At 40.3% G+C, this 21,324-nt stretch overlaps 1 protein-coding gene and 1 pseudogene across 1 annotated transcript; both read left to right on the top strand.

Annotated features, from left to right (window-relative positions):
• The first annotated feature begins 7,716 nt into the window (after positions 1-7,716).
• LOC123323332 lies at positions 7,717-7,829 on the top strand (annotated as a pseudogene).
• Positions 7,762-16,807, top strand: LOC110572997 (zinc finger protein 614-like). The gene is given in 7 exon segments (XM_044922003.1): positions 7,762-8,307; positions 12,981-13,107; positions 13,341-13,436; positions 13,774-14,149; positions 14,402-14,703; positions 14,872-15,257; positions 15,259-16,807. Coding segments are annotated over 7 exon segments (1,467 nt in total). The 5' UTR covers positions 7,762-8,292; the 3' UTR covers positions 15,424-16,807.
• Positions 16,808-21,324: the final 4,517 nt, after the last annotated feature.

The following is a 21,324-nucleotide window of genomic DNA, read 5'->3' as shown; positions in this document are numbered from 1 at the left end:
AAGTACAGGACATGAACTTTTCTTAATGAATTATTCTTTTGGTGTTGTACCTAAGAAATCTTTGCTTTATTACAAGAGCAGAGGATTTTCTCCAATTTTTTCTTCTCGAAGGTTTAGGGTTTTTTGGGTTTTGTTTTGTTTTTTAGGTTTTTCACTTAGGTTTATTATTTATTTTGAGTAATATATATGGTACCATATATGTATCCAAGTTCTTTTTTTTTGTATATGCATATCTCTCCACTGTATTGCCTTTGCACCTTTATAAAATGTCAGTTGACTATATATGTGTGGGTCTTATTCTGGGCTCTGTTCTGTTCATTCATTTGTCTATTCTGACACGAATACTACCCTGTCTTGATTACTCGCTTTTGATAAAAATTCTTGTGATCAGGTAGTGCAAACTCACCAACCCTGTTCTTTTTTTTTTCTGTTAAGATTTTATTTATATATTTATTTTAGAGAGCAGGGGGAGGGGCAAAAGGAGAGGAAGAGAGAATATCTCAAGCTGACTCCAAGCTGAGTGTGGAACGAGACACCGGGCTCAATCCCAGGACCCCGAGTTCACGACCTGAGCCGAAACCCAAGAGTTGGATGGTCAACCAACTGAGCCACTCATGCACCCCAGCCTTGTTCTTTTTTACAGTTGTTTTAGCTTTTCTAGACCTTTTGCATTTCTATGTGAATTTAAGAATCAGGTTGTCAGTTTATACAGAAAAGCCTCCTGGAATTATGATTGAGATTTGTGACTCTAGACCAATTCTGGAGAATGGTCTATTTGGTTCATTTCAAAAAATGGTCCATTTTCTGACATGGACAAAGTGTATCTTTCCATTTATTTAAGTCTTAAAAAATTTCTGTGATACAGTTTTCAAAAGGTGTTTTAAATTTTTGGTAATCTTTTTCCATAAGTATTTCACATTTTTATTTTTATTTTTTATTTTATTTTATTTTATTTTAAAGATTTTATTTATTTATTTGAGACAGAGAGAATGAGAAACAGAGAGTATGAGAGGGAGGAGGGTCAGAGGGAGAAGCAGACTCCCTGCCGAGCAGGGAGCCTGATGTGGGACTCGATCCCAGGACTCCAGGATCATGACCTGAGCCGAAGGCAGTCGCTTAACCAACTGAGCCACCCAGGCGCCCTGTATTTCACATTTTTAAAGTCATTTTCACCTTTTCTTTTATCATCATTTTATTTATTTATTTTTTTGTTTCAAGTTTTTATTTAAAATCTGGTTAGTTAACATATAGTGTAATATTGGTTTCAGGAGTAGAATTTAGTGATTCATCACTTATATATTAACATCTAGTGCTAATCACAAGTGCCCTCCTTAATACCAGTCATTCATTGAGCCCATCCCCCACTCACCCCCCTCCATCAACCCTCAGTTTGTTCTCTATAGTTCTGTTTTGTTTTGTTTTTAAGATTTTATTTATTTATTTTGACAGACAGCGAGAGGGAACACAAGCAGGGGGAGTGGGAGAAGGAGAAGCAGGCTTCCCGCCGAGCAGGGAGCCCAATGCCGGGCCCGATCCCAGGACCCTGGGATCATGACCTGAGCCAAAGGCAGACGCTTAACGACTGAGCCACCCAGGCACCCCTATTCTCTATAGTTAAAAGAGTCTCTTAGGGTTTGCCTCCTTCTCTTCCCCTCCCTTCTCCTATGTTCATCTGTTTTGTTTCTTAAATTCCACATGAGTGAAACCATATGGTATTTGTCTTTCTCTGACTTGTTTCAGTTAGCATAATATACTCTAGCTCCATCCACATCATTGCAAAAAGCAGGATTTCATTCTTTTTGATGGCTGAGTAATACTCCACACCACATCTTTATCCATTCATCAGTCGATGGACATTTGGGCTCTTTCCATAATTTGGCTATTGTTGATAACACTGCTGTTAATATTGGGGTGCATGTGTCCCTTGAATCAGTATTTTTGTATCCTTTGGGTAAATACCTAATAGTGCAATTGCTGGGTTGTAGGGTGGTTCTATTTTTAACTTTTTGAGGAACCTCCAAACTGTTTTCCAGAGTGGCTGCACCAATTTGCATTCCCACGAACAGTGTAAGAGAGTTCCCCTTTCTCCGCCTCCTTGCCAAAATGTGTTGTTTCCTGTGTTGTTAATTTTAGCCATTCTGACGGGTATGAGGTAATATGTCATTGTAGTTTTGATTTGTATTTCCCTGATAATGATATTGAGCATCCTTTCATGTGTCTGTTAGTCATTTGTAGGTCTTCTTTGGAAAAATGTCTATTCATGTCTTCTGCCCATTTTTTTTTAATTAAAAAAAATTTTTTAATTAATTTTTTAATTAATTTATTTTTTAAAATTAACATATGATGTGTTATTTGTTTCAGGGGTACAGGTCTGTGATTCATCAGTCTTACACAATTCACAACGCTCACCATAGCACATACCCTCCCCTCTTCTGCCCATTTCTTAACCGGATTATTTGTTTTTTTGGGTGTTGAGTTTGATAAGTTCTTTATAGATTTTGGATACTAACCCTTTATCAGATATGTCATTTGCAAATATCTTCTCCCATTCCATAGGCTGCTTTTTAGTTTTTGTTGATTGTTTCCTTTGCTGGATAGAACCTTTTTTTTTTTTTTTTAAGATTTTATTTATTTATTTGACAGAGAGAGTGAGAACAGGAACACAAGCGGGGGGAGTGGGAGAGGGAGAAGCACACTCTCGCTGAGCAGGGAGCCTGATACGGAACTCGATCTCAGGACCTTGGGATCATGACCTGAGCCGAAGGCAGACGCTTATTACGACTGAGCCACCCAGGCGCCCCTTGGTAGAACCTTTTTTTTTTTTTTTAAGATTTTAATTTATTTGTCAGAGAGAGAGAGCACAAGCAGGGGGAGCAGCAGAGGGAGAGGGAGAAGCAGGCTCCTCACTGAGCACAGAGCCTGATGTGGGACTCGATCCCAGGACCCTGGGATCATGACCTGAGCCGAAGGCAGATGCTTAACGACTGAGCCACCCAGGTGTCCCAATGGTAGAACTTTTTATCTTGATGAAGTCCCAATAGTTCATTTTTGCTTTTGTTTCCCTTGCCTCCGGAGACATGTCTAGTAAGAAGTTGCTACGGCCAATGTCAAAGAGGTCGCTGCCTGTGTTCTTCTCTAGGATTTTGATGGTTTCTTGTCTCACATTTAGGTCTTTCATCCATTTTGAATTTATTTTTGTGTATGGTGTAAGAAAGTGGTCCAGTAGTATTTCACATGTTTTGATAGTATTGTAAATTGTATTTTTAAAAACTAAATGGCCTAATAGAATGAGTTGGGAAATATTCTCTCCTCTTCGGCATTATTCCTGAATGATCCATTGGATGTATATTATGCCTTTTATTTATCAAGTCACAGTTGTTGGAATTGTTTTCCGTTTGAGACTATTATGAGAATTGCTCTATACATTCAGGTACAAACTGGAAATGTTCATTTCTCTTTGTTAAGTTCCCCTGAGCAGAATGGTTGGCTCGTAGGGCAAGTATATGTTTAACGTTTTACAAAGTTTTCAAAGTGCATGTATGAGTTTACATTTCTACCATCAGTGTATGAGAGTTTCAGTTTCTCTACATTCTCATCAACATTTGGAATTATTAGTCTTTTTGATTATAGTCATTCTAGTTGGTGTATAGTAGAATTTCATCATCATCTTAGTTTCCTCAGTGACAAATAATGTTGATCATCTTTTCATGTGCTATAATAGACATTAATATGTCTTCTGTAGTGTAATGTCTATTTAAGTCTTTTCTCATTCTCTAAGTAAGTTGTTTGCCTTCCAAACAAATTATTAGGTTTTTACAGTTATTTGTATATTCTACATAGTACTCCTTTATCAGATATATGATTTGCAAATATTTTCTCCCCAAATATAGCTTACTTTTTCCTTTTGCTTTATAAAGTCTTTTGATGTGCAAAATTTAGTACAAGTCCAATTATCAGTTCTTTTATGGTTCACTGGTTTAGTGACATGTCTAAGAATTCTTTGCCTAAGCCACAGTCATGAGAAATGTCTCCTATGTTTTCTGCAAGATAGTGTGTGTATATGTATGTGTGTATAGATGTAGATGTAGATGATGACTTTGTTTTTTAGAGCAGTTTTAAATTCCCAGCAACATTGAGTGGGAAGTGTGCAGAGACTGCTTGTGTATACCCTACTCCCCTACACATACAACCTTCCTCACTGTCAACATCCTGCACCAGAGTGGTGTGTTTGTTACAATTACCATATCGACATGTTATCACCCAAAGTGCATAATTTACATTGGTGTAGGGTTCTCTCTTGGTATTGTTCATTCTGTAGGTTTTGACAATGTATAATGATATGTGTCCTCATTTAGTATGTTACAGGTTGGTTTCACTGTTCTAAAACTCCTCTGGTTTCTGCCTATTTATCTTTCCTCTCCCCCAACTCCTAGCTACCACTGATCTTTTTTCTGTCTCCTTAGTTTTGCCTTTTCCAGACTGTCATATGGTTGGAGTCCTACAATATGTAGCCTTTTCCGATTGGCTTCTTTCACTTAATAATATGCATTTAAGTTTCTTCCTTGTCTTTTCATGGCTTGATAGCTCATTTCTTTTTAGTGCTGAATAATATTCCATTCTCTGGATGGATAAAGCTGCTATAAACATCCATTATCAGCGTTCAGCTCCTTTTGGCAAATAACAAGGAAAGTGTTGGATCATATGGTAAGAGTATGTTAGTTTTGTAAGAAGCTGCGAAACTATCTTCTTTTTTTTTTTTTTAAGATTTTATTTATTTATTTGAGAGAGAGAGAATGAGAGAGAGCACATGAGATGGGGGAGGGCCAGAGGGAGAAGCAGACTCCCTGCTGAGCAGGGAGCCCGATGCAGGACTCGATCCAGGGACTCCAGGATCATGACCTGAGCCGAAGGCAGTCGCTTAACCAACTGAGCCACCCAGGCGCCCGCGAAACTATCTTCTAAAGTGGTTGAATCATTTTGCATTCCCACCAGCAGTAAATGAGAGTTCCTTTTGCTGCACATCCTTGCCAGCATTTGGTGTTGTCAGTGTTTTGAATTTTGGCTATTCTAATAGGTGTGTAATGGTATCTCATAGTTGTATTTTAATTTGTAATTCCCTAATTATATATGATGTTGAGCAGCCTTTCATATGCTTATTTGCTATCTGTGTATCTTCCTTGGTGAGGTGTCAGTTTGGGGCTTTTGCCCATTTTTTAATTGGGTTATCTTTTCTTATTGTTGAGTTTTAAGAGTTCTTTGTGTATTTTGGATGTTTATCATATATGTCTTTTGCAAATATTTTACCTAGTCTGTAGCTTGCCTTCTCATTCTCTTGAGATAGTTTATATTTCTAGCTGTTACACTGAAATTTATTATCTTTTTTTTGAGAGAGAGCACCCACGTGTGCGAGGGGTAGGGGAGGGACAAAGGGAGAGGGAGAAAGAGACTCTTAAGCGGGCTCCACACCCAGCATGGAGCCCCATGCAGGACTTGATCTCACAACCCTGAGATCACAACCTGCGCTGAAATTAAGAGTTGGACGCTTAACCAGCTGAGCCACCAGCCAACCAAATTGGCATTCCTGGGCTAAATCCCCCTTAGTCACTGTCTGTAATCCTAGATTTTTTTATGTTATCCTAGATTTGTTTTGCTAATATGTGTTTTTTTCCCTTTAAATTCTAGTTTGTTGACATACAGTTCAATATTGGTTTCAGGAGTAGAGTTCAATGATTCATCCTTTACATATAACACCCAGTGCTCATCATAACAAGTGCCCTCCTTGATACCCATCACCTATCTGTCCCATCCCCCACCCACCTCCCTCCATCAACTCTGTTCTCTGTAGTTGAGTCTCTCATGATTTGTTACCTTCTCTCTTTTTTTTGCCCTCTCGTGTGTTGTTTTTTTTTAAGATTTTATTTATTTATTTGACAGAGACAGCGAGAGAGGGAACACAAGCAGGGGGAGTGGGAGAGGGAGAAGCAGGCTTCCCGCCGAGCAGGGAGCCCGATGCGGGGCTCGATCCCAGGACCTCAGGATCATGACCTGAGCCGAAGGCAGATGCTTAACAACTGAGCCACCCAGGCGCCCCCCCCCCCTTCATGTGTTCATCCGTTTTGTTTTCTTAAATTCCACATATGGGTGAAATCATACTGTATTTGTCTTTCTCTGATTGACTTATTTCGCTTATTGTTTTGGTAATATGTTAACAATTTTTCACCTATATTCATGAAAGAGATTGGTCTGTAATTTTCTTCTTCTGTGATGCCTTTGGCTTTGGTATTTTGGTGATAGTGACATCATAGAAGGAATACATCTGGGCCTAAGCTTTTCTTTGTGAGACTTTTGTTTTGTTTTTGTTTCTTAAGTAGGCTCCATGCCCAGCATGGAGCGCAAAGTGGGTCTAGGAGATCAAGACCTGATTGCTTAACCAACTGAGCTACCCAGGCGCCCCTGTGAGACAGTTTTTAATTACTAATTCAGTTTCTTTTTATATGTCTATTTGGGTTTTTTGGAACTGTTCTTCTGTCAGTTTTGTTATTTGTCTCTTTCCAGGCGTTTGTCCATTTCATCTAAGTAATATTTATTTTTAATCCATGGTTACTCAGAAATGTGCTAATTAATTTCCAAATATTTGTGTATTTCCTGAATTTCATTCTGAAGCAGATATCTAATTCAGTTCTGTTGTGGCTGGAAAATATATTTTAAATTCATTGACATTTGTTTTCTATCTTAAATTACGGTCTTTCCTGGAGAATGTTTCATGTACCTTTGAAGAAAATGTATATTTTGTTCCTGTTGAGTGTAGCATCAAATAACTGTCAGTTGATTATGGTGTTGAAGTCCTAAGTATCTCTGCTGGTTTTCTTTTCTTTTTTCTTTTTTTTTTTTTAATTACTGACAGTGGGATTTTGAAACTTTCACCTATTATTGTTGAATTTTCTATTTCTCTCTTTAATTCAGTTTTTGTTTGTATTTTGTGATTCTGCCATTAGGTGTATATAGATTTATAATTTATAGCTTCCTCATTTGTATACCTTTTCTATCATTATTGCCAACCAGAGAAAACTCATATAAGCCTTGGCGCCAGAGTTTTTATTGGAGTTAATGAACACAGACATGACTGACTGCCTGTATGGCTGACCTTAGTCTCCTCCAGCCCCTCCAGAGGCCCGGCTGATACCACGTGGTCCAAGGCCCTTCACCATAAATCACTTTATTAGACTAGACTGCCTTGCATGGCCCAAGCCTCCCAGGTGAGCAGAGACACTTTTATCAGGTAGGATATTCCAAGAACTTAGAAGTTTCCTCCTAGAAACTAAGGGCAAAAGCCAAACCTCTGTTGGGCAAGGTTAATCATTTAGTGCATCAAGTGGATAAGACAGTCCTTATGATTTGCTTGGTACATTAGTCTTCACACTGAAGTGTGTGTACCCATGGAGCATATAAAGACTTCCAAAGCAGTGCATGAGCATACATGCTTTTTATTTTATTTTATTTTTTAAGATTTTATTTATTTATCTGACAGAGACACAGCGAGAGAGGGAACACAAGCAGGCGGAGTGGGAGAGGGAGAAGCAGGCTTCCTATTGAGCAGGGAGCCCAATGTGGGACTCGATCCCAGGACCCTGGGATCATGACCTGAGCCGAAGGCAGACGCTTAACGACTGAGCTACCCAGGCACCCCACACATGCTTTTTAAAGACACAGTGTCCAAGCTTTGCGCAGTGGCAGTATCGTAGCCGATGAGGTTTATCCGAGGCGCAATTATGGCTAATTAAAGACACAATGTCCAGATCTTTGGAACCTCCCATATGTCGTAAATGGATGTGCTTGATAATCCACCTGCCTCTGAGGCATCATGCTCTGCTGCCTTTGCTTTCCCACCTCCCCTTTAATACCCATGCCATTTCTTCTTCACAGAGGAAAAGCATGCCTTTCACTCATTTAGAACCCTGCTTTACTGCCCTAGAGTGTGAAAGCCTCGGAACAGTTGGAAATATTGAGGTCCTCTAAGGTAAGTGCATAGCAGCAGTGATAACACCTAGGCCCAGAGGAAAAGTACACTCAAAGTCAGTTTGCTCTTCAGCCCACAGGTCCCAGGTCCCCAAGAGCAAGAGTGATCAAGTGAAGGAATGAAGGAAGAAAAAAAAAGTACTTGGACTTGGATATCATTATTTCTAGGGACAACTTCAAGCAGACACCAAGCTTTCTGACCCTAAGAACTTTGTGGCAGATGCAGAAGAGACGAAAGACAGAATCCATGTTACTGTTTTGTGAGCACAGAAGAAAATGATCAAGGCCCAGGTGACTTGTTTGTTACGTTTTTCCTATGCTTTCTGACAGATTTGTGGTGACCTGAGAAAACTCAGTTCAACCTTTTAGTATAATTGGATTCTGGGGATAATTGGATTCTGGGGAGAAATTAACTTAGATTCTAAATGCAAAAGCAGAGCAAAGTGAAATCAGGAATATATTACTCAGAGGGGTCATCCTGAAGGATTAACATTGGAACACAGTGTGTGACTGGTGCATCCTGTGGGTTTCGGTAGCTGTCACTTTGAGTCTGATATCTCTAACAAACATCATAACCAAAGAGACATGAAAAGCTATGTGATGTGCACGGACTCTGTGGGGAAGGCAGACCAGTTTCTTGGGGGATTCAGTAGTTTATGCCACTTAGGTCTCCTGAAATTTCTTTGGTGGATTTCCTTGGAGGGCATCAGTGAGGTGTATTCTCACCTGCAGCCTTCTGGTAAGTGGGAAAGCAGATTTCTATAGCTGTCTCTTACAGAGGGCCTCCTCTGGGAATATGTCAAGCAGAGGTCAGTGGGTACAGTTCTTCAGGGCACCATAGTCTGGTGATCCAGGGACCCAACTTTATGGCAGTCTGGAATAAAACCACTGAAATGGCGTAGGAAAATGAAGATTGCATGACTTTCAAATGGTCCTCCATGAACAGGTAGTTGAAGTGGCGTTTGAGTACAGATTTGGCAGTAGTAGTAGTTGAGAAAGTGTTTTTCTCTATTAAGGGTTTGGGTTGTTGGCATCCATAGGGTTTGATTTAAAACTTTCACTCCATCTCAGAAAGTGGGGTATTTTTCCTTGTGTTTAAATTACCTTCCTATTTGTGTTTTTATCTTATTTTGTTTTTACCTTTTTTCTCTTATGTACACAGGTGACTCATGGTAAGAGAGTGCCTCTTAATCCCCTGGTGTAGCATTAACAAATACCTGGTAGTGCATACTTCTTATATGTATCTGTTTGTGCATTTACACACCTAAATGTATATATCTCTCACGTTTTATATGAATGGAACAATACTCCAAACAACACAGATAACTAGAAGGGGCTTTGCTATTAGTTGAAGTACCACAGGCCTAGTACCAGTTGAGCATCTAAAAGAAAGATGACTGCATGATCTCATGATCTCAGGATCGTGAGATTGAGCCCTGTGTCAGGCTCTGTGCTGAGTGGGAGCCTGCTTAACATTCTCTCTCTCCCTCTCCTTCTACCCTCCCCTGCCCTTGGCTCCAGCACACGCACACTCTCTCTTTAAAAAAAAAAAGAAAAAAGGGCGCCTGGGTGGCTCAGTTGGTTAAGCAACTGCCTTTGGCTCGGGTCATGATCCTGGAGTCCCGGGATCGAGTCCTGCATCGGGCTCCCTGCTCGGCAGGGAGTCTGCCTCTCTCTCTGACCCTCCCCCCTCTCATGCTCTCTATCTCATTCTCCCTCTCAAATAAATAAATAAAATCTAAAAAAAAAAAAGAAAAAGAAAAAAGTCCATGAGTTCATAGTCATACTCAAAAAACAAAGAAACAAAAATCTTTGGAGTTTGATGGGAACAAAATATTTGATTTTTGAAATGATAAATAACACAGTAACACATATGTTCAGAGGTTCACTCTGAATTTAATAGAGTTAGTGTGAAATAGTACAGACTTCGTTGATAGCACCTTAATACACCTTGACCCTTGGGACACCTGGGTGGCTCAGTCGGTTAAGCGTCTGCCTTCGGCTCAGGTCATGATCCCGGGATCGAGTCCCGCATCGGACTCCCTGCTCGGCGGGGAGTCTGCTTCTCCCTCTGACCCTCCCCCCTCTCATGCTCTCTCTATCTCATTCTCTCTCTCAAATAAATAAATAAAATCTTTAAAATAAAAATAAATAAATAAAATAAATTGAATTAATCTAGACAAAGCATCTAGAAGAGTGCCTGGTTGATAGAAAGCGTTATGTAAGAACATCCAGTGCTCTTCAGCTTGCCAACACTTGTTATTATGTTATCAAATTGCATATTTTCCACAGTCTGTATGAACCAATATTCTTTTTTTTTTTAAGATTTTATTTATTTATTTGAGAGAGAGAGAGAATGAGACAGAGAGAGCACATGAGAGGGGGGAGGGTCAGAGGGAGAAGCAGACTCCCTGCCTAGCAGGGAGCCCGATGCGGGACTCGATCCCGGGACTCCAGGATCATGACCTGAGCCGAAGGCAGTCGCTTAACCAACTGAGCCACCCAGGCACCCATGAACCAATATTCTTTTGCCTTATTTTATTTTGCATTTTCCCAATCACTTGTGAGGTTCAGATTCTTGTCCCTTTGTTGCTTTTTTGGATTATTTCTTCTGTGATATGTGGTCTTCATTCTTGGCTCATTTTAAAAATTATTTTTTGTCTTACTGATTTGTAATTGTTCATCTTGTGATATATTGATCTTTTATATGTTGCAGTTATTTTTCTAGAATCTTGTCTTTTAGCTTTTCTTAATATCTTTTTCCATGCAAAAGTTTTATTTTTGATTCAAATTAAAATCTGTTAGCCTTTTCTTTATGCTTTTTACTTGTGCCATAAACATTCCATATTTTCTTCTATTCTTCCATAAGTTCTTTCTTTAAAAGCTTATGTCTTATATTCATTATCTGTTGGTGTTGTGGCATAATAACATATATATATATGTGTATATCTGCCTAATATATAGTCTTTTACCCTGGTTCCTGCTAATATTTAGTCTTTTACCCTGGTTCCTGACACAGAGTTTTCTAAAACTCTTATAATTTCCTTGGTGATAGGAGTGTCTGTCACAGAGCTCCTAAATCCCTTGGAATTTTCTGGGTGATAGGACCGTCTTTTGTTCTAATTAGGTGACTCTTGGTGTGGGCTCCTGAATGTCTTCTGTGGGGGCTGGTCTCTAGAAAGATCAAGTCATGATTAGAAGCTTGGAACTTGCAGCCCTGCCCCCATCCTCCAGAGTGGGGAGAAAGACTGGATAATGAATTAGTAATCGATTATTAGATCATGTCCATGAAATGAAGTCCCCATAAAATCCCGAAAGTACAGGGTTCGGAGAGTTTCTGGATTGGTGAACACATCTACATGCTCGGAGGGTGTAGCATACCCCAACTCCACAGGGACAGAAGCTTGTGGGTTCAGGACCTTCCAGACCTTGCACGAGGTACCTCTTCATCTGGTTCATTTGTATCCTTTATAATGTCCTTTACTATATAATAAACCAGTAAATGTAAGTGTTTCTCTGAGTTCTTTGAGCTGTTCTAGCAAATGACTGAATCCAAGGAGAAGGTTGTTGAATCCAAGGAGAAGATTGTGGGAACCTCTGATTTGTAGCCAATTCCGACAGTGTGTTACCTGGAGACTCCTTCCAGGCGGGCAAGCAAGCATGGCTTACCTAGTCTGTGTTGTTTTTACTCACAATACTTTTGATATCAAACGAGGTTTTTTCCTCCTGACACCAAATATGTGATCTCTTTCAACACCACCTCTCCAGATTGACATTGGACTCTCTGACACTGACTACGTGCAGTTAGCATCAGATTACACAGATTTAAGAGTGCAGACCTGCAAGAAAGCCACCACTTGGGATTCCAATCTCAAGTCTTGGTCTCCTGTACTGACTGACGGGCTCTAAATCATGGTTTCTACGGTTCCTTTCTCAGGACAGAGTATGGGGGTGTGCCACCCTTCCAGCAGCATGATGTGCTCACCAACTTGGAAGTTTGCTGAACCTGTGGTTTTGGGGGCTTTATGGAGGTTTCATGGCTTAGGTATGATTGATTAAATCATTGAACATTGGTGATTGAACTCAGGAGGTGGGGCTAAGTTCCAACCCTGTAGTCATGTAGTTTGTTTCCCTGGTGACCAGCCCCCATCCCGCAGCTGTGTGAGGGCTTGGGTTACCAGTCATCTCATTAGCACACAAAAGACACTCATCACTGTGGAGATCCTAAGCATTTTAGGAGTTCCTTGTGGTAACTGGGGCCAAAAGCCAAATATTTGTTTTTTGTCATATCGCTGCTGGGTACTTTGTTTCACAGTCACTCATGAGCCTGTAAGCAAGGTGTAAGCCAGGGTGGCATCTGATCTGGAGGCTCGGGTGGGGAAGGATGCACTTCTAAGCTCACTTACTGGGTTGTTGGCGGGATTCATTTCCAGAAGAGCTGATCAAGTGAGATCCTCAGTTCCTACCTGTCTGCTCATGTAAGATTCTTATTTATTAGTTCCTTGCCACATGGGCCTTCCCTACATGCCACTTGTTTCATCAAAGTCATGAAAGGACAGATTCTGTTAGCAAGATGGAAGTCACCAACAGAGCCACCTAGGCTCCTCATTTCTACTAAAATGTGTGTAAGAAAAGTATATATAGGGGTACCTGGCGGGGGGGGCTCAGTTGGTTGAGTGTCTGCCTTCGGCTCGGGTCATGATCCGAGGGTCCTGGGATGGAGCCCCACATCGGGCTCCCTGCTTGGCAGGAGGCCTGCTTCTCTCTCTCCCTCTGCCTGCCGCTCCCCCTTCTTGTGCTTTCTCCCTCAACCTCTCTGTCAAATAAATAAAATCTTTAAAAAAAAAAAAAGAAAAAAGTATATATAGATGAGGCTATATGGTGATTAGGACAGCCTCCCTCATGCTTCTTCCATATTAACAAAAGTAATTCACATCATATTAAATAGGACCGTGTTATTACAGGAATCACTGACACTGGAGGATGTGGCCGTGGACTTCACCTGGGAGGAGTGGCAGCTCCTGGACCCCGCCCAGAAGGACCTGTACCGGGACGTGATGTTGGAGAACTATAGCAACCTGGTGTCAGTGGGTGAGGACAGCTTTCTATGTCACTTAGAGGTGCTCAGTCACTGGCTTTTCCTCTATCACTCGATCAAAACTTTGCAATCACTGTGGTCTTCCGAAGAGTCCCTTATCTTGGCCCTAAACAAAGGGCTTTGCATGTGAGAAATCGCTTTGTCTCTAAAATGTAATATTTTCCCATCTCAACTTACTATACCCCAAGTCACTGCATCTAAGTCTTTTGTCATTTCTCATGAACAGGGTGTCAGGCTACCAAACCAGATGCATTATCCAAGTTGGAATACAGAGATGAACCATGGATAACAGAGGATGAAATACAGAATAGAACCCATCTGGGTGAGTGAGTACCAGCAAGGGGAGTGGCTGAAGAAGTTTTATTCTAGTCTTTAAGAGAAGGTGTCACAGCTGTGAGGGTGTCTGAGGATACCTAATCAGCTCCTCCCCATATTCCTTTCCCCAGATAAGAACTCTTTTTCTTTTGTGCGTATTTAGCTCTAAATATGCTCCTTACCTCTTCTTGGATCTGATATTTATTTCATTTTAAATCTTTATAATTTTCTTTTAAAATTATATAGTCAAAACAATAAAGACCCACCCCCACCACATCATCTTTAAAACACTTTTATTCCATACCATCCTTGTGAGAGAATTTGTTGTTCCCTTTTTCCCCTAGGATTCGGGAAGCTTGATAGTCATCTGCAAGAGCACTCTCAAAACCACAGATTTCTGAAGAGCACACAACAATACGGGGAACAGAGTACATTTAGAAATGCTGTTTATTTGAGCAAAATACATTTTGCCATAACGCAAAATCATGTGTTTGATTTATGTAGAAAAGCTTTGAAATCAAGTTTGAGTTTAGTTAACGAGAAGAGAAGATATGAAACAAAGAAGGCTGTTGAGTTTAATGGAGAAGAAAAATCTTTTCTGCATGGTAATCATGAACATTTGTATTCTGGAATTGAATTCCCTGAAAGTGTAAAATATATCAGCACTAAATTCCAAGACTTTAAGCATCAGAGGACTCACAAAATAGAGAAACCCCAGACATGCATCGAAGGTGAGAAAACCTGCATCAGGAAGTCTCGGCTTATTTACCATGAGAGAGGTCATAGAGGTGAGAAACCCCATGAGTGTGATCCATGTGGGAATTCCTTCTCCAGAAATGTCATGTTCGCTAAACATCAGAAAACTCATACACAAGACAAAGTCTGTATAACCAGTGAATACAGAAAAGGCTCTAGTGTGAAGAGCAGTCTCACTTTGCCTCAGCACACCCAAACAGCAGAGAAATCCTACACATGCAGTGAGTGTGGAAAAGGCTTCACCATGAAACGCTATCTGATTGCACATCAGCGAACTCATAGTGGAGAGAAACCTTATGTGTGCAGTGAATGTGGAAAAGGCTTCACTGTGAAGAGTAATCTCATTGTGCATCAGCGAACTCATACAGGGGAGAAACCCTATATATGCACTGAATGCGGAAAAGCCTTCACCATGAAGCGCTATCTTGTTGTACATCAGCGAACTCATACTGGAGAGAAACCCTATATATGTAGCGAGTGTGGAAAAGGCTTCACAGTGAAGAGTAATCTCATCGTACATCAGCGATCTCATACTGGGGAAAAATCTTACGTGTGCAGTGAATGTGGAAAAGGCTTCACCACAAAGCGCACCCTCATTATACATCAGCGAACTCACACAGGAGAGAAATCTTACTTATGTAATGAGTGCGGAAAAGGCTTCACCACAAAGCGCACCCTCACTATACATCAGCGGACTCACACAGGAGAGAAACCCTATGAATGTAATGAGTGTGGTAAAGCCTTCAGCCAGAAGATATGCCTCATACAACATGAGAGATGTCATACAGGAAAGACTCCCTTTGTGTGTACTGAGTGTGGAAAATCCTATTCTCACAAATATGGTCTCATTACCCATCAGAGAATTCACACGGGAGAGAAACCCTATGAGTGCAATGAATGTGGAAAAGCCTTCACCACAAAGTCAGTACTCAATGTCCATCAAAGAACTCATACAGGCGAGAGACCATATGGATGCAGCGATTGTGAGAAAGCCTTCTCCCACTTGTCAAACCTTGTTAAACATAAGAAAATGCACACAAGAGAAATGGGTAGATTCAGTCAAGTTGTAAATTCCTTTAACACAGAGTCGCAGCTCATTACTTATTAGTGAACTCCTGCAGAACAGAAGCCCTATGAATGTGATGACTGTGGAAACGCCTTCTGTGGCAACCGAGACTTCATTAAACATCAGTGTTTCCAGCAGATTGGAATGTAATCATGGTACTGCTGGCTGTTGATGTGTGTCCTGCGGAGATTAAAAACTTGTCTAGGAGGTAAATCTGGTGGCTACGGTGAATGTGTTGTAGTGCCTTCAGTGATCCTTACCTCATATTTTCTGTCAGTGAAAACATGTTGGGAAAACTCTTGATACATTCAATGTGGAAATGCCTTGAGCAAAACTTTCTAGCTTCATTATATTCTGAAAAGTGTATACGGAGATAAATTCTGTGAATGCAGAAACTAGAAAGGCCTTCAGGGGGAAGGTAGACTTTATTATCAGAGATCATCATAAATCATCAGTGAGCTTATTGTTCATAGAAATATGATTTTTTAAAAAATTTATGATGACCATGGGAAAGCTTTTACCCAGAAAGAAGACCTCAGTGAGGGTCAGAGTCCACACTGGAGAAAAACTTTAAGAGGACGATATATGGCAGGATATCAGTGACACATTCTGCCTCGTTTTGTCAGGAAATCATATAGAAATGAAAACTTCATGAACATACTAAATGTAGAGCACCTGCAGTCAAATATCAGAGAACTTATGAAGGAATGAAGTCCTGTGAAAGTGGTAAATGTCAGAGTGCTTTTAAATGTTACAAGTCTGACCTCAGTATACATCAGATAATTCACCTGATGTACATTTTCAGATGATACTTTGAAACCCTTTTCTAGTGGCCTTGTCAGTAATTCCTTAGTTTTAAAAAGTATAGTCTGCTTTCCTCATCACTGATTAATATTTATTGTTATACACCATGCAGAGTGTTCTATGGAGTATTCTAGGACTACTCTGTATTATTGATTTTTTACCTTTCTTTGGCTCTAAACTTAATTGTAAATTTAGCATACTAAAGTAGTTTAAAAGGAAACTGAATGTTTTAAATTTATAAAATAACAAGTATTTGTACTTGCTTAACTAAATTTATAAATATGACCAAATATTTTATAAAACCGCCTTCCGAGTTATTTTTATAAAATGTTTAATTTGAAATCATTTTAACTTATAAGAAATTGCAAAATAGTCCAGAGACTTCCCTAGTATCCTTTACCTAACGCCTTCCAGTAAAAACATTTATGTAAGCCACATCTTACTGAATCCAGGAAAATGACATTGGTAGTATACTGTTAGCTAAGCCCTTAACCTTATTTGGATTTCATTAGATTTTCATGTTTTTTTTTATGTTGTAATTCTAAGAAGTTTTATTACATATATAGATTCATGTAACCACTACCACAACCATCATGTAAGACTGTAATCAACACAGATTTCCTCATTATACCTTTTATGCTCATTCCCTTTATCCAAACCTACCTCTCACAACCACTTACCTGTTTTCCATCAGTATAATTGTATAATTTTGTGAATGTTACAAAAATCATTTTTACAACTGGATTTTATATATTTTATATATAGGTTGTATTTATTTATATAATTTTCTATTTTTTTCCATAAAAGTTATATTAGTGACTATATACAAATTTATAATTTTTTATTAGTAGGAAGTGTGTAAGCTTTTCATGTTTTTGTCATTTGGCAAATTGCTCTGAAGACTTACGTGAGTTAATGGATGGTTATTTTTATTAGTGAGTAATACACATACTGGATGACCAGTTTGTTTATCCCTTCATTCTTGGAAGAGATTTCCTCATTTCAGCTTTTGTAAAGATGGTATGAAATCTGCATACAGGGTTTTGTGTGAACATAAATTTTCATTTCTCTACAATAAATATTCAGGTGGATGATTGTTGGGATGTATGATAAGTTGTATTTAGCCTTATAAGAAACTACTCTCTTCCATCATGGCTGTGCTCTTTTACATTCTCACCAGCAGTGTATGAAATACTGTTCTATATCCTCTCTAGCACTTGGTATTCAGTGCATTTGACACTTGAAGAACATGGAGGTTAGGGGCACTGACGCCCAGGCAGTTGAGAATCCACGTATAACTTAACTACCAATAGCCTGCTGTTGCCTGGAAGCCTTACCAATAACATAAACAGTCGATTATGTGTTATATACTATATTCTTAAAGTAAGCTAGGGAAAAGAAAATCAGACTTCTGGGGCGCCTGGGTGGCTAGGTCAGTTAAGCGTCTGACTCTCGGTTTTGGCTTAGGTCATGATCTCATGGGTCGTGGGATTGAGCCCCGCGTCAGGATCTGAGCTCAGTGCCAGGTCTGCTTGAAAAATTCTCTCCCTCTGCCCCTCCCCCTGCTTGCTTGCTCTCTCTCAAATAAATAAATCTTTAAAAAAAAAATAAGACTTCTGATGAAGACAAATACCATATGATTTCACTCATGTGGAATTTAAGAAACATGAACAAAGAAAAAAGACAAAAATTTTTTTTTAAAGATTTTATTTTATTTATTTATTTGAGAGAGCGAGAATGAGAGAGAGAGCACGAGAGTGGGGAGGGTCAGAGGGAGAAGCAGACCCCCTGCTGAGCAGGGAGCCCGATGCGGGACTCGATCCTGGGACTCCAGGATCGTGACCCGAGCTGAAGGCAGTCACCCAACCAACTGAGCCACCCAGGCGTACCCCCAGACTCTTTATACAGAGAATGATCTGGTGGTTACCAGAGGGGAGGTGGGTGGGGGAATGGGTGGAAAAAAGAGGGATTAGGAGTACACTTAAAGTGATTGGCACTAAGTAATTTATAGAATTATTGACTCACTATATTGTACACCTGAAATTAATATACTGTGTTAATTATACTGGAGTTTTAAAAAGTTGTAAAGCCTAACAAAATCATAAGGAAGGGAGAATACATTTACAGTACTACACTGTAAAAAAAATCGACATATAAGTGAACTCAGGCAGTTCAAACCCATGTTGCTCAAGGGTCAACTGTGTATTTCTTTTATCCATTCCACTAGCAACATAGGAGAGATTTAGTTGCTCTCCATCCTCCCCAGCAGTTGGTATTGTCACTATATTTTACATTAACTATTCTCTTAGGTATATAGTAGTAAACAATCTTGAGCTTAACTTGCATTTCCCTAATGGCCAGTGATGTTCAACACAGCATTATTACTATTATAATTAGACTTATTTATCTTATAACTGGAAGTTTGTACATTTTGACCATCTTAAGGTATGTCACACCCCACCCCCAACCCTGCCTGTCACAACCACCAATTTTTCTCTCTCAGTTTAATTTTTTTTTTCTTTTAGATTCCACATATAAGTGAGATCATACAGTATTTGTCTTTCTCTGACTTATTTCACTTAGCATAGTACCCTCAGGGTCTATTCATGAGTCATAAATAGCAGGATTTTCTTTTTTATGGCTGAATAATATTCAATTGTGTGTACATTTTCTTTATCCATTCATTTTGAATAGGAGGACACTTTGGTTTCGATGCCATGGCTATTGTAAATAATGCTGCAATGAGCATGGGAGGACAACTCTTTTTTTTTTTTTTTCAAAGATTTTATTTATTTATTTGAGAGAGAGAATGAGAGACAGAGAGCACGAGAGGGAAGAGGGCAGAGGGAGAAGCAGGTTCCCTGCCGAGCAGGGAGCCCGATGCGGGACTCGATCCCGGGACTCCAGGATCATGACCTGAGCCGAAGGCAGTCGCTTCACCAACTGAGCCACCCAGGCGCCCAGGACAACTGTCTTTTTAAGACAGTGATTTCATTTCCTTTGGATAAGTTCAAGTAGAATTAGTGGATCATATGGTGGTTTTATTTTTAATTTTTTGAGGAAATGTCACACTGTTTTCCATAGTGGCTGCACCAAATTTACAGTGTCCTTCATTCTTTTTATGTCTGTATGCATGTTCACTTATTATTTATTTAACAGATCACCTACTGATGTACATTCATATTGGTATTAGTTACCTTTGCACTACAAAATTACTTTCCTAAAAGTTAATGTCTAAAAATAAACATTTACTAATTATGCTGTGTGGGTTTAGGGTTGGATGTCTGGTGGGGCTGTCTGGACAGAGGCTGCGTGAACTAGATGGCTACACCTCTAAGCCTCCACTGGAATTGATGGGGTCTTTCACAGGCTCTCATGCTGCAAGAGGCTAGCCTGGGCTCTATTCTAATGTGTTAGAAGAGCTCCAAGAGACAGACCATACCTTACTGAGCAAGTCTAGTTCTATCCTGTTTGTTATTTGTCCTATTGGACACATTGGTCAGCTTCACTAGGAAGGGATGCTATCCAAAAGTGAACATATAGGGGCTCCTGGGTGGCTCAGTCGTTAAGCGTCTGCCTTCGGCTCAGGTCATGATCCCAGGGTCCTGGGATTGAGCCCCGCATCAGGCTCCCTGCTCATTGGGAAGCCTGCTTCTCCCTCTCCCACTCCCCCTGCTTGTGTTCCCTCTCTCGCTGTGTCTCCCTGACAAATGAATAAATAAAATCTTCAAAAAATACATAGAGAGACCCAAGAGTAGTACATTCATGTAACAAGCACAAGAGTGTTTATTTCTTTAAAATTGTCAAAATTGATGCTATAATTACCCTTGTACATGGTCTCAAATTTCTACTGAATCAATTCTTGAAATTAATTGCTGGCTCAAAGAGATGAAAAGTTTAAATTGGATAATTGCAGGATTTTACTGATTTATATGCTCTAGTCTGAATCCTGCCTCCCTAAAACCACATCAAATATCTAATATTAAATGTGGTGTGCATTTTAAACTTGCAACTATGATAAGCAAGGTAGTAACATCTCAGTTCACTCAAAGCTGTATGTGGTGGACAACACTTAATTTACCTATGCAGATGAGAAAAATAAGAGCATAATCGAGTGCCTTTATCCCACGGCCTCGCCACTCTGAATGTTAGTCATCGTTCAATCTTTATGAATCTTAAGGCTTAAAATATTTTTGTTCATGTTTACTTTGCATTTATTTGAATATTAGATGCACTTTAAAAGTCGAGTATTTGAAATTTTTATTTTTATTTTTTAAGATTTTATTTATTTGACAGAGACACAGCGAGAGAGGGAACACAAGCAGGGGGAGTGGGAGAGGGAGAAGCAGGCTTCCCGCCGAGCAGGGAGCCCGATGCGGGGCTCGATCCCAGGACCCTGGGATCATGACCTGAGCCGAAGGCAGACGCTTAACGACTGAGCCACCCAGGCGCCCTGAGTATCTGCAATTTTTAAAAATAAGTGGCTTATTGAGCTATTTAAAAAATTACGTTAGTCTTTTTCTTATTCCTTTTATAATAGGATGTGGAGAGTGGATCTCATATATTGATGGTGGAATGGGTTGGTATACTGACTGGAAAATAGTTGGCAATTTCTCTTTCACATGCATACGCCTTTCCCTCCATTCTTCCCTATTTCTGGCCTTTGGTCCTCAAAGCCTGTCTTCCTCTCTGGACCCAGGGAAAGCTCCGCCTGCGTCCTCGGTTCCGCCCTTCGCCCTGAGCACTAACCTCTTTTGACTTTCTGTGGCCTTTTCCCCTATTACTCGCCCCCAAGCCTAACTGGCGCGTTCCGGCGCTCTTATTTCCTAGTGAGTGACCACCATCCCTGTGCCCTCAGAGCTTCTGCGCACGTCGTTCTCTGTCCAAAAGTCGCTTCAAGCCCATTTTTCCTAGAAACTCGGTGGAGGAAGCTTCTTTAGGTGGGTTCGCCTTTTCCCAAGCGTGTTTTGTGATGGACAAATACCTCCACTTCCTGTTAACAGGGTCGTGCCAACTGAGCCGTCTAATTTTTAATTTTCCAGTCGGCTAGCTGAAAGGGATTTCCGCCGCGTCGTTTTTGCCTGGTTTAAGCTTCAGCCTGGAGACACCTGTGCATTTCTGTCGGACCGACCGGCCCTTCCACTTTCCCAGCCGCCCCTGCTCGCGGGCGCAGAAGAGGCCCCTCGGCTCGCCGTACTACCGTGATCCAAGATGGCCGCCCCCGTGGGGTACGGCCAGGGCGCGGCCATGTTGCCGCAGCGGAACAACC

The sequence above is a fragment of the Neomonachus schauinslandi genome, chromosome 16 (assembly GCF_002201575.2).
Source record: "Neomonachus schauinslandi chromosome 16, ASM220157v2, whole genome shotgun sequence".
NCBI classification, from domain to species: domain Eukaryota; kingdom Metazoa; phylum Chordata; class Mammalia; order Carnivora; family Phocidae; genus Neomonachus; species Neomonachus schauinslandi.
The sequence above is the reverse complement of the archived record's forward strand: the minus strand, read 5'-3'. Positions and strand labels throughout refer to the sequence as shown.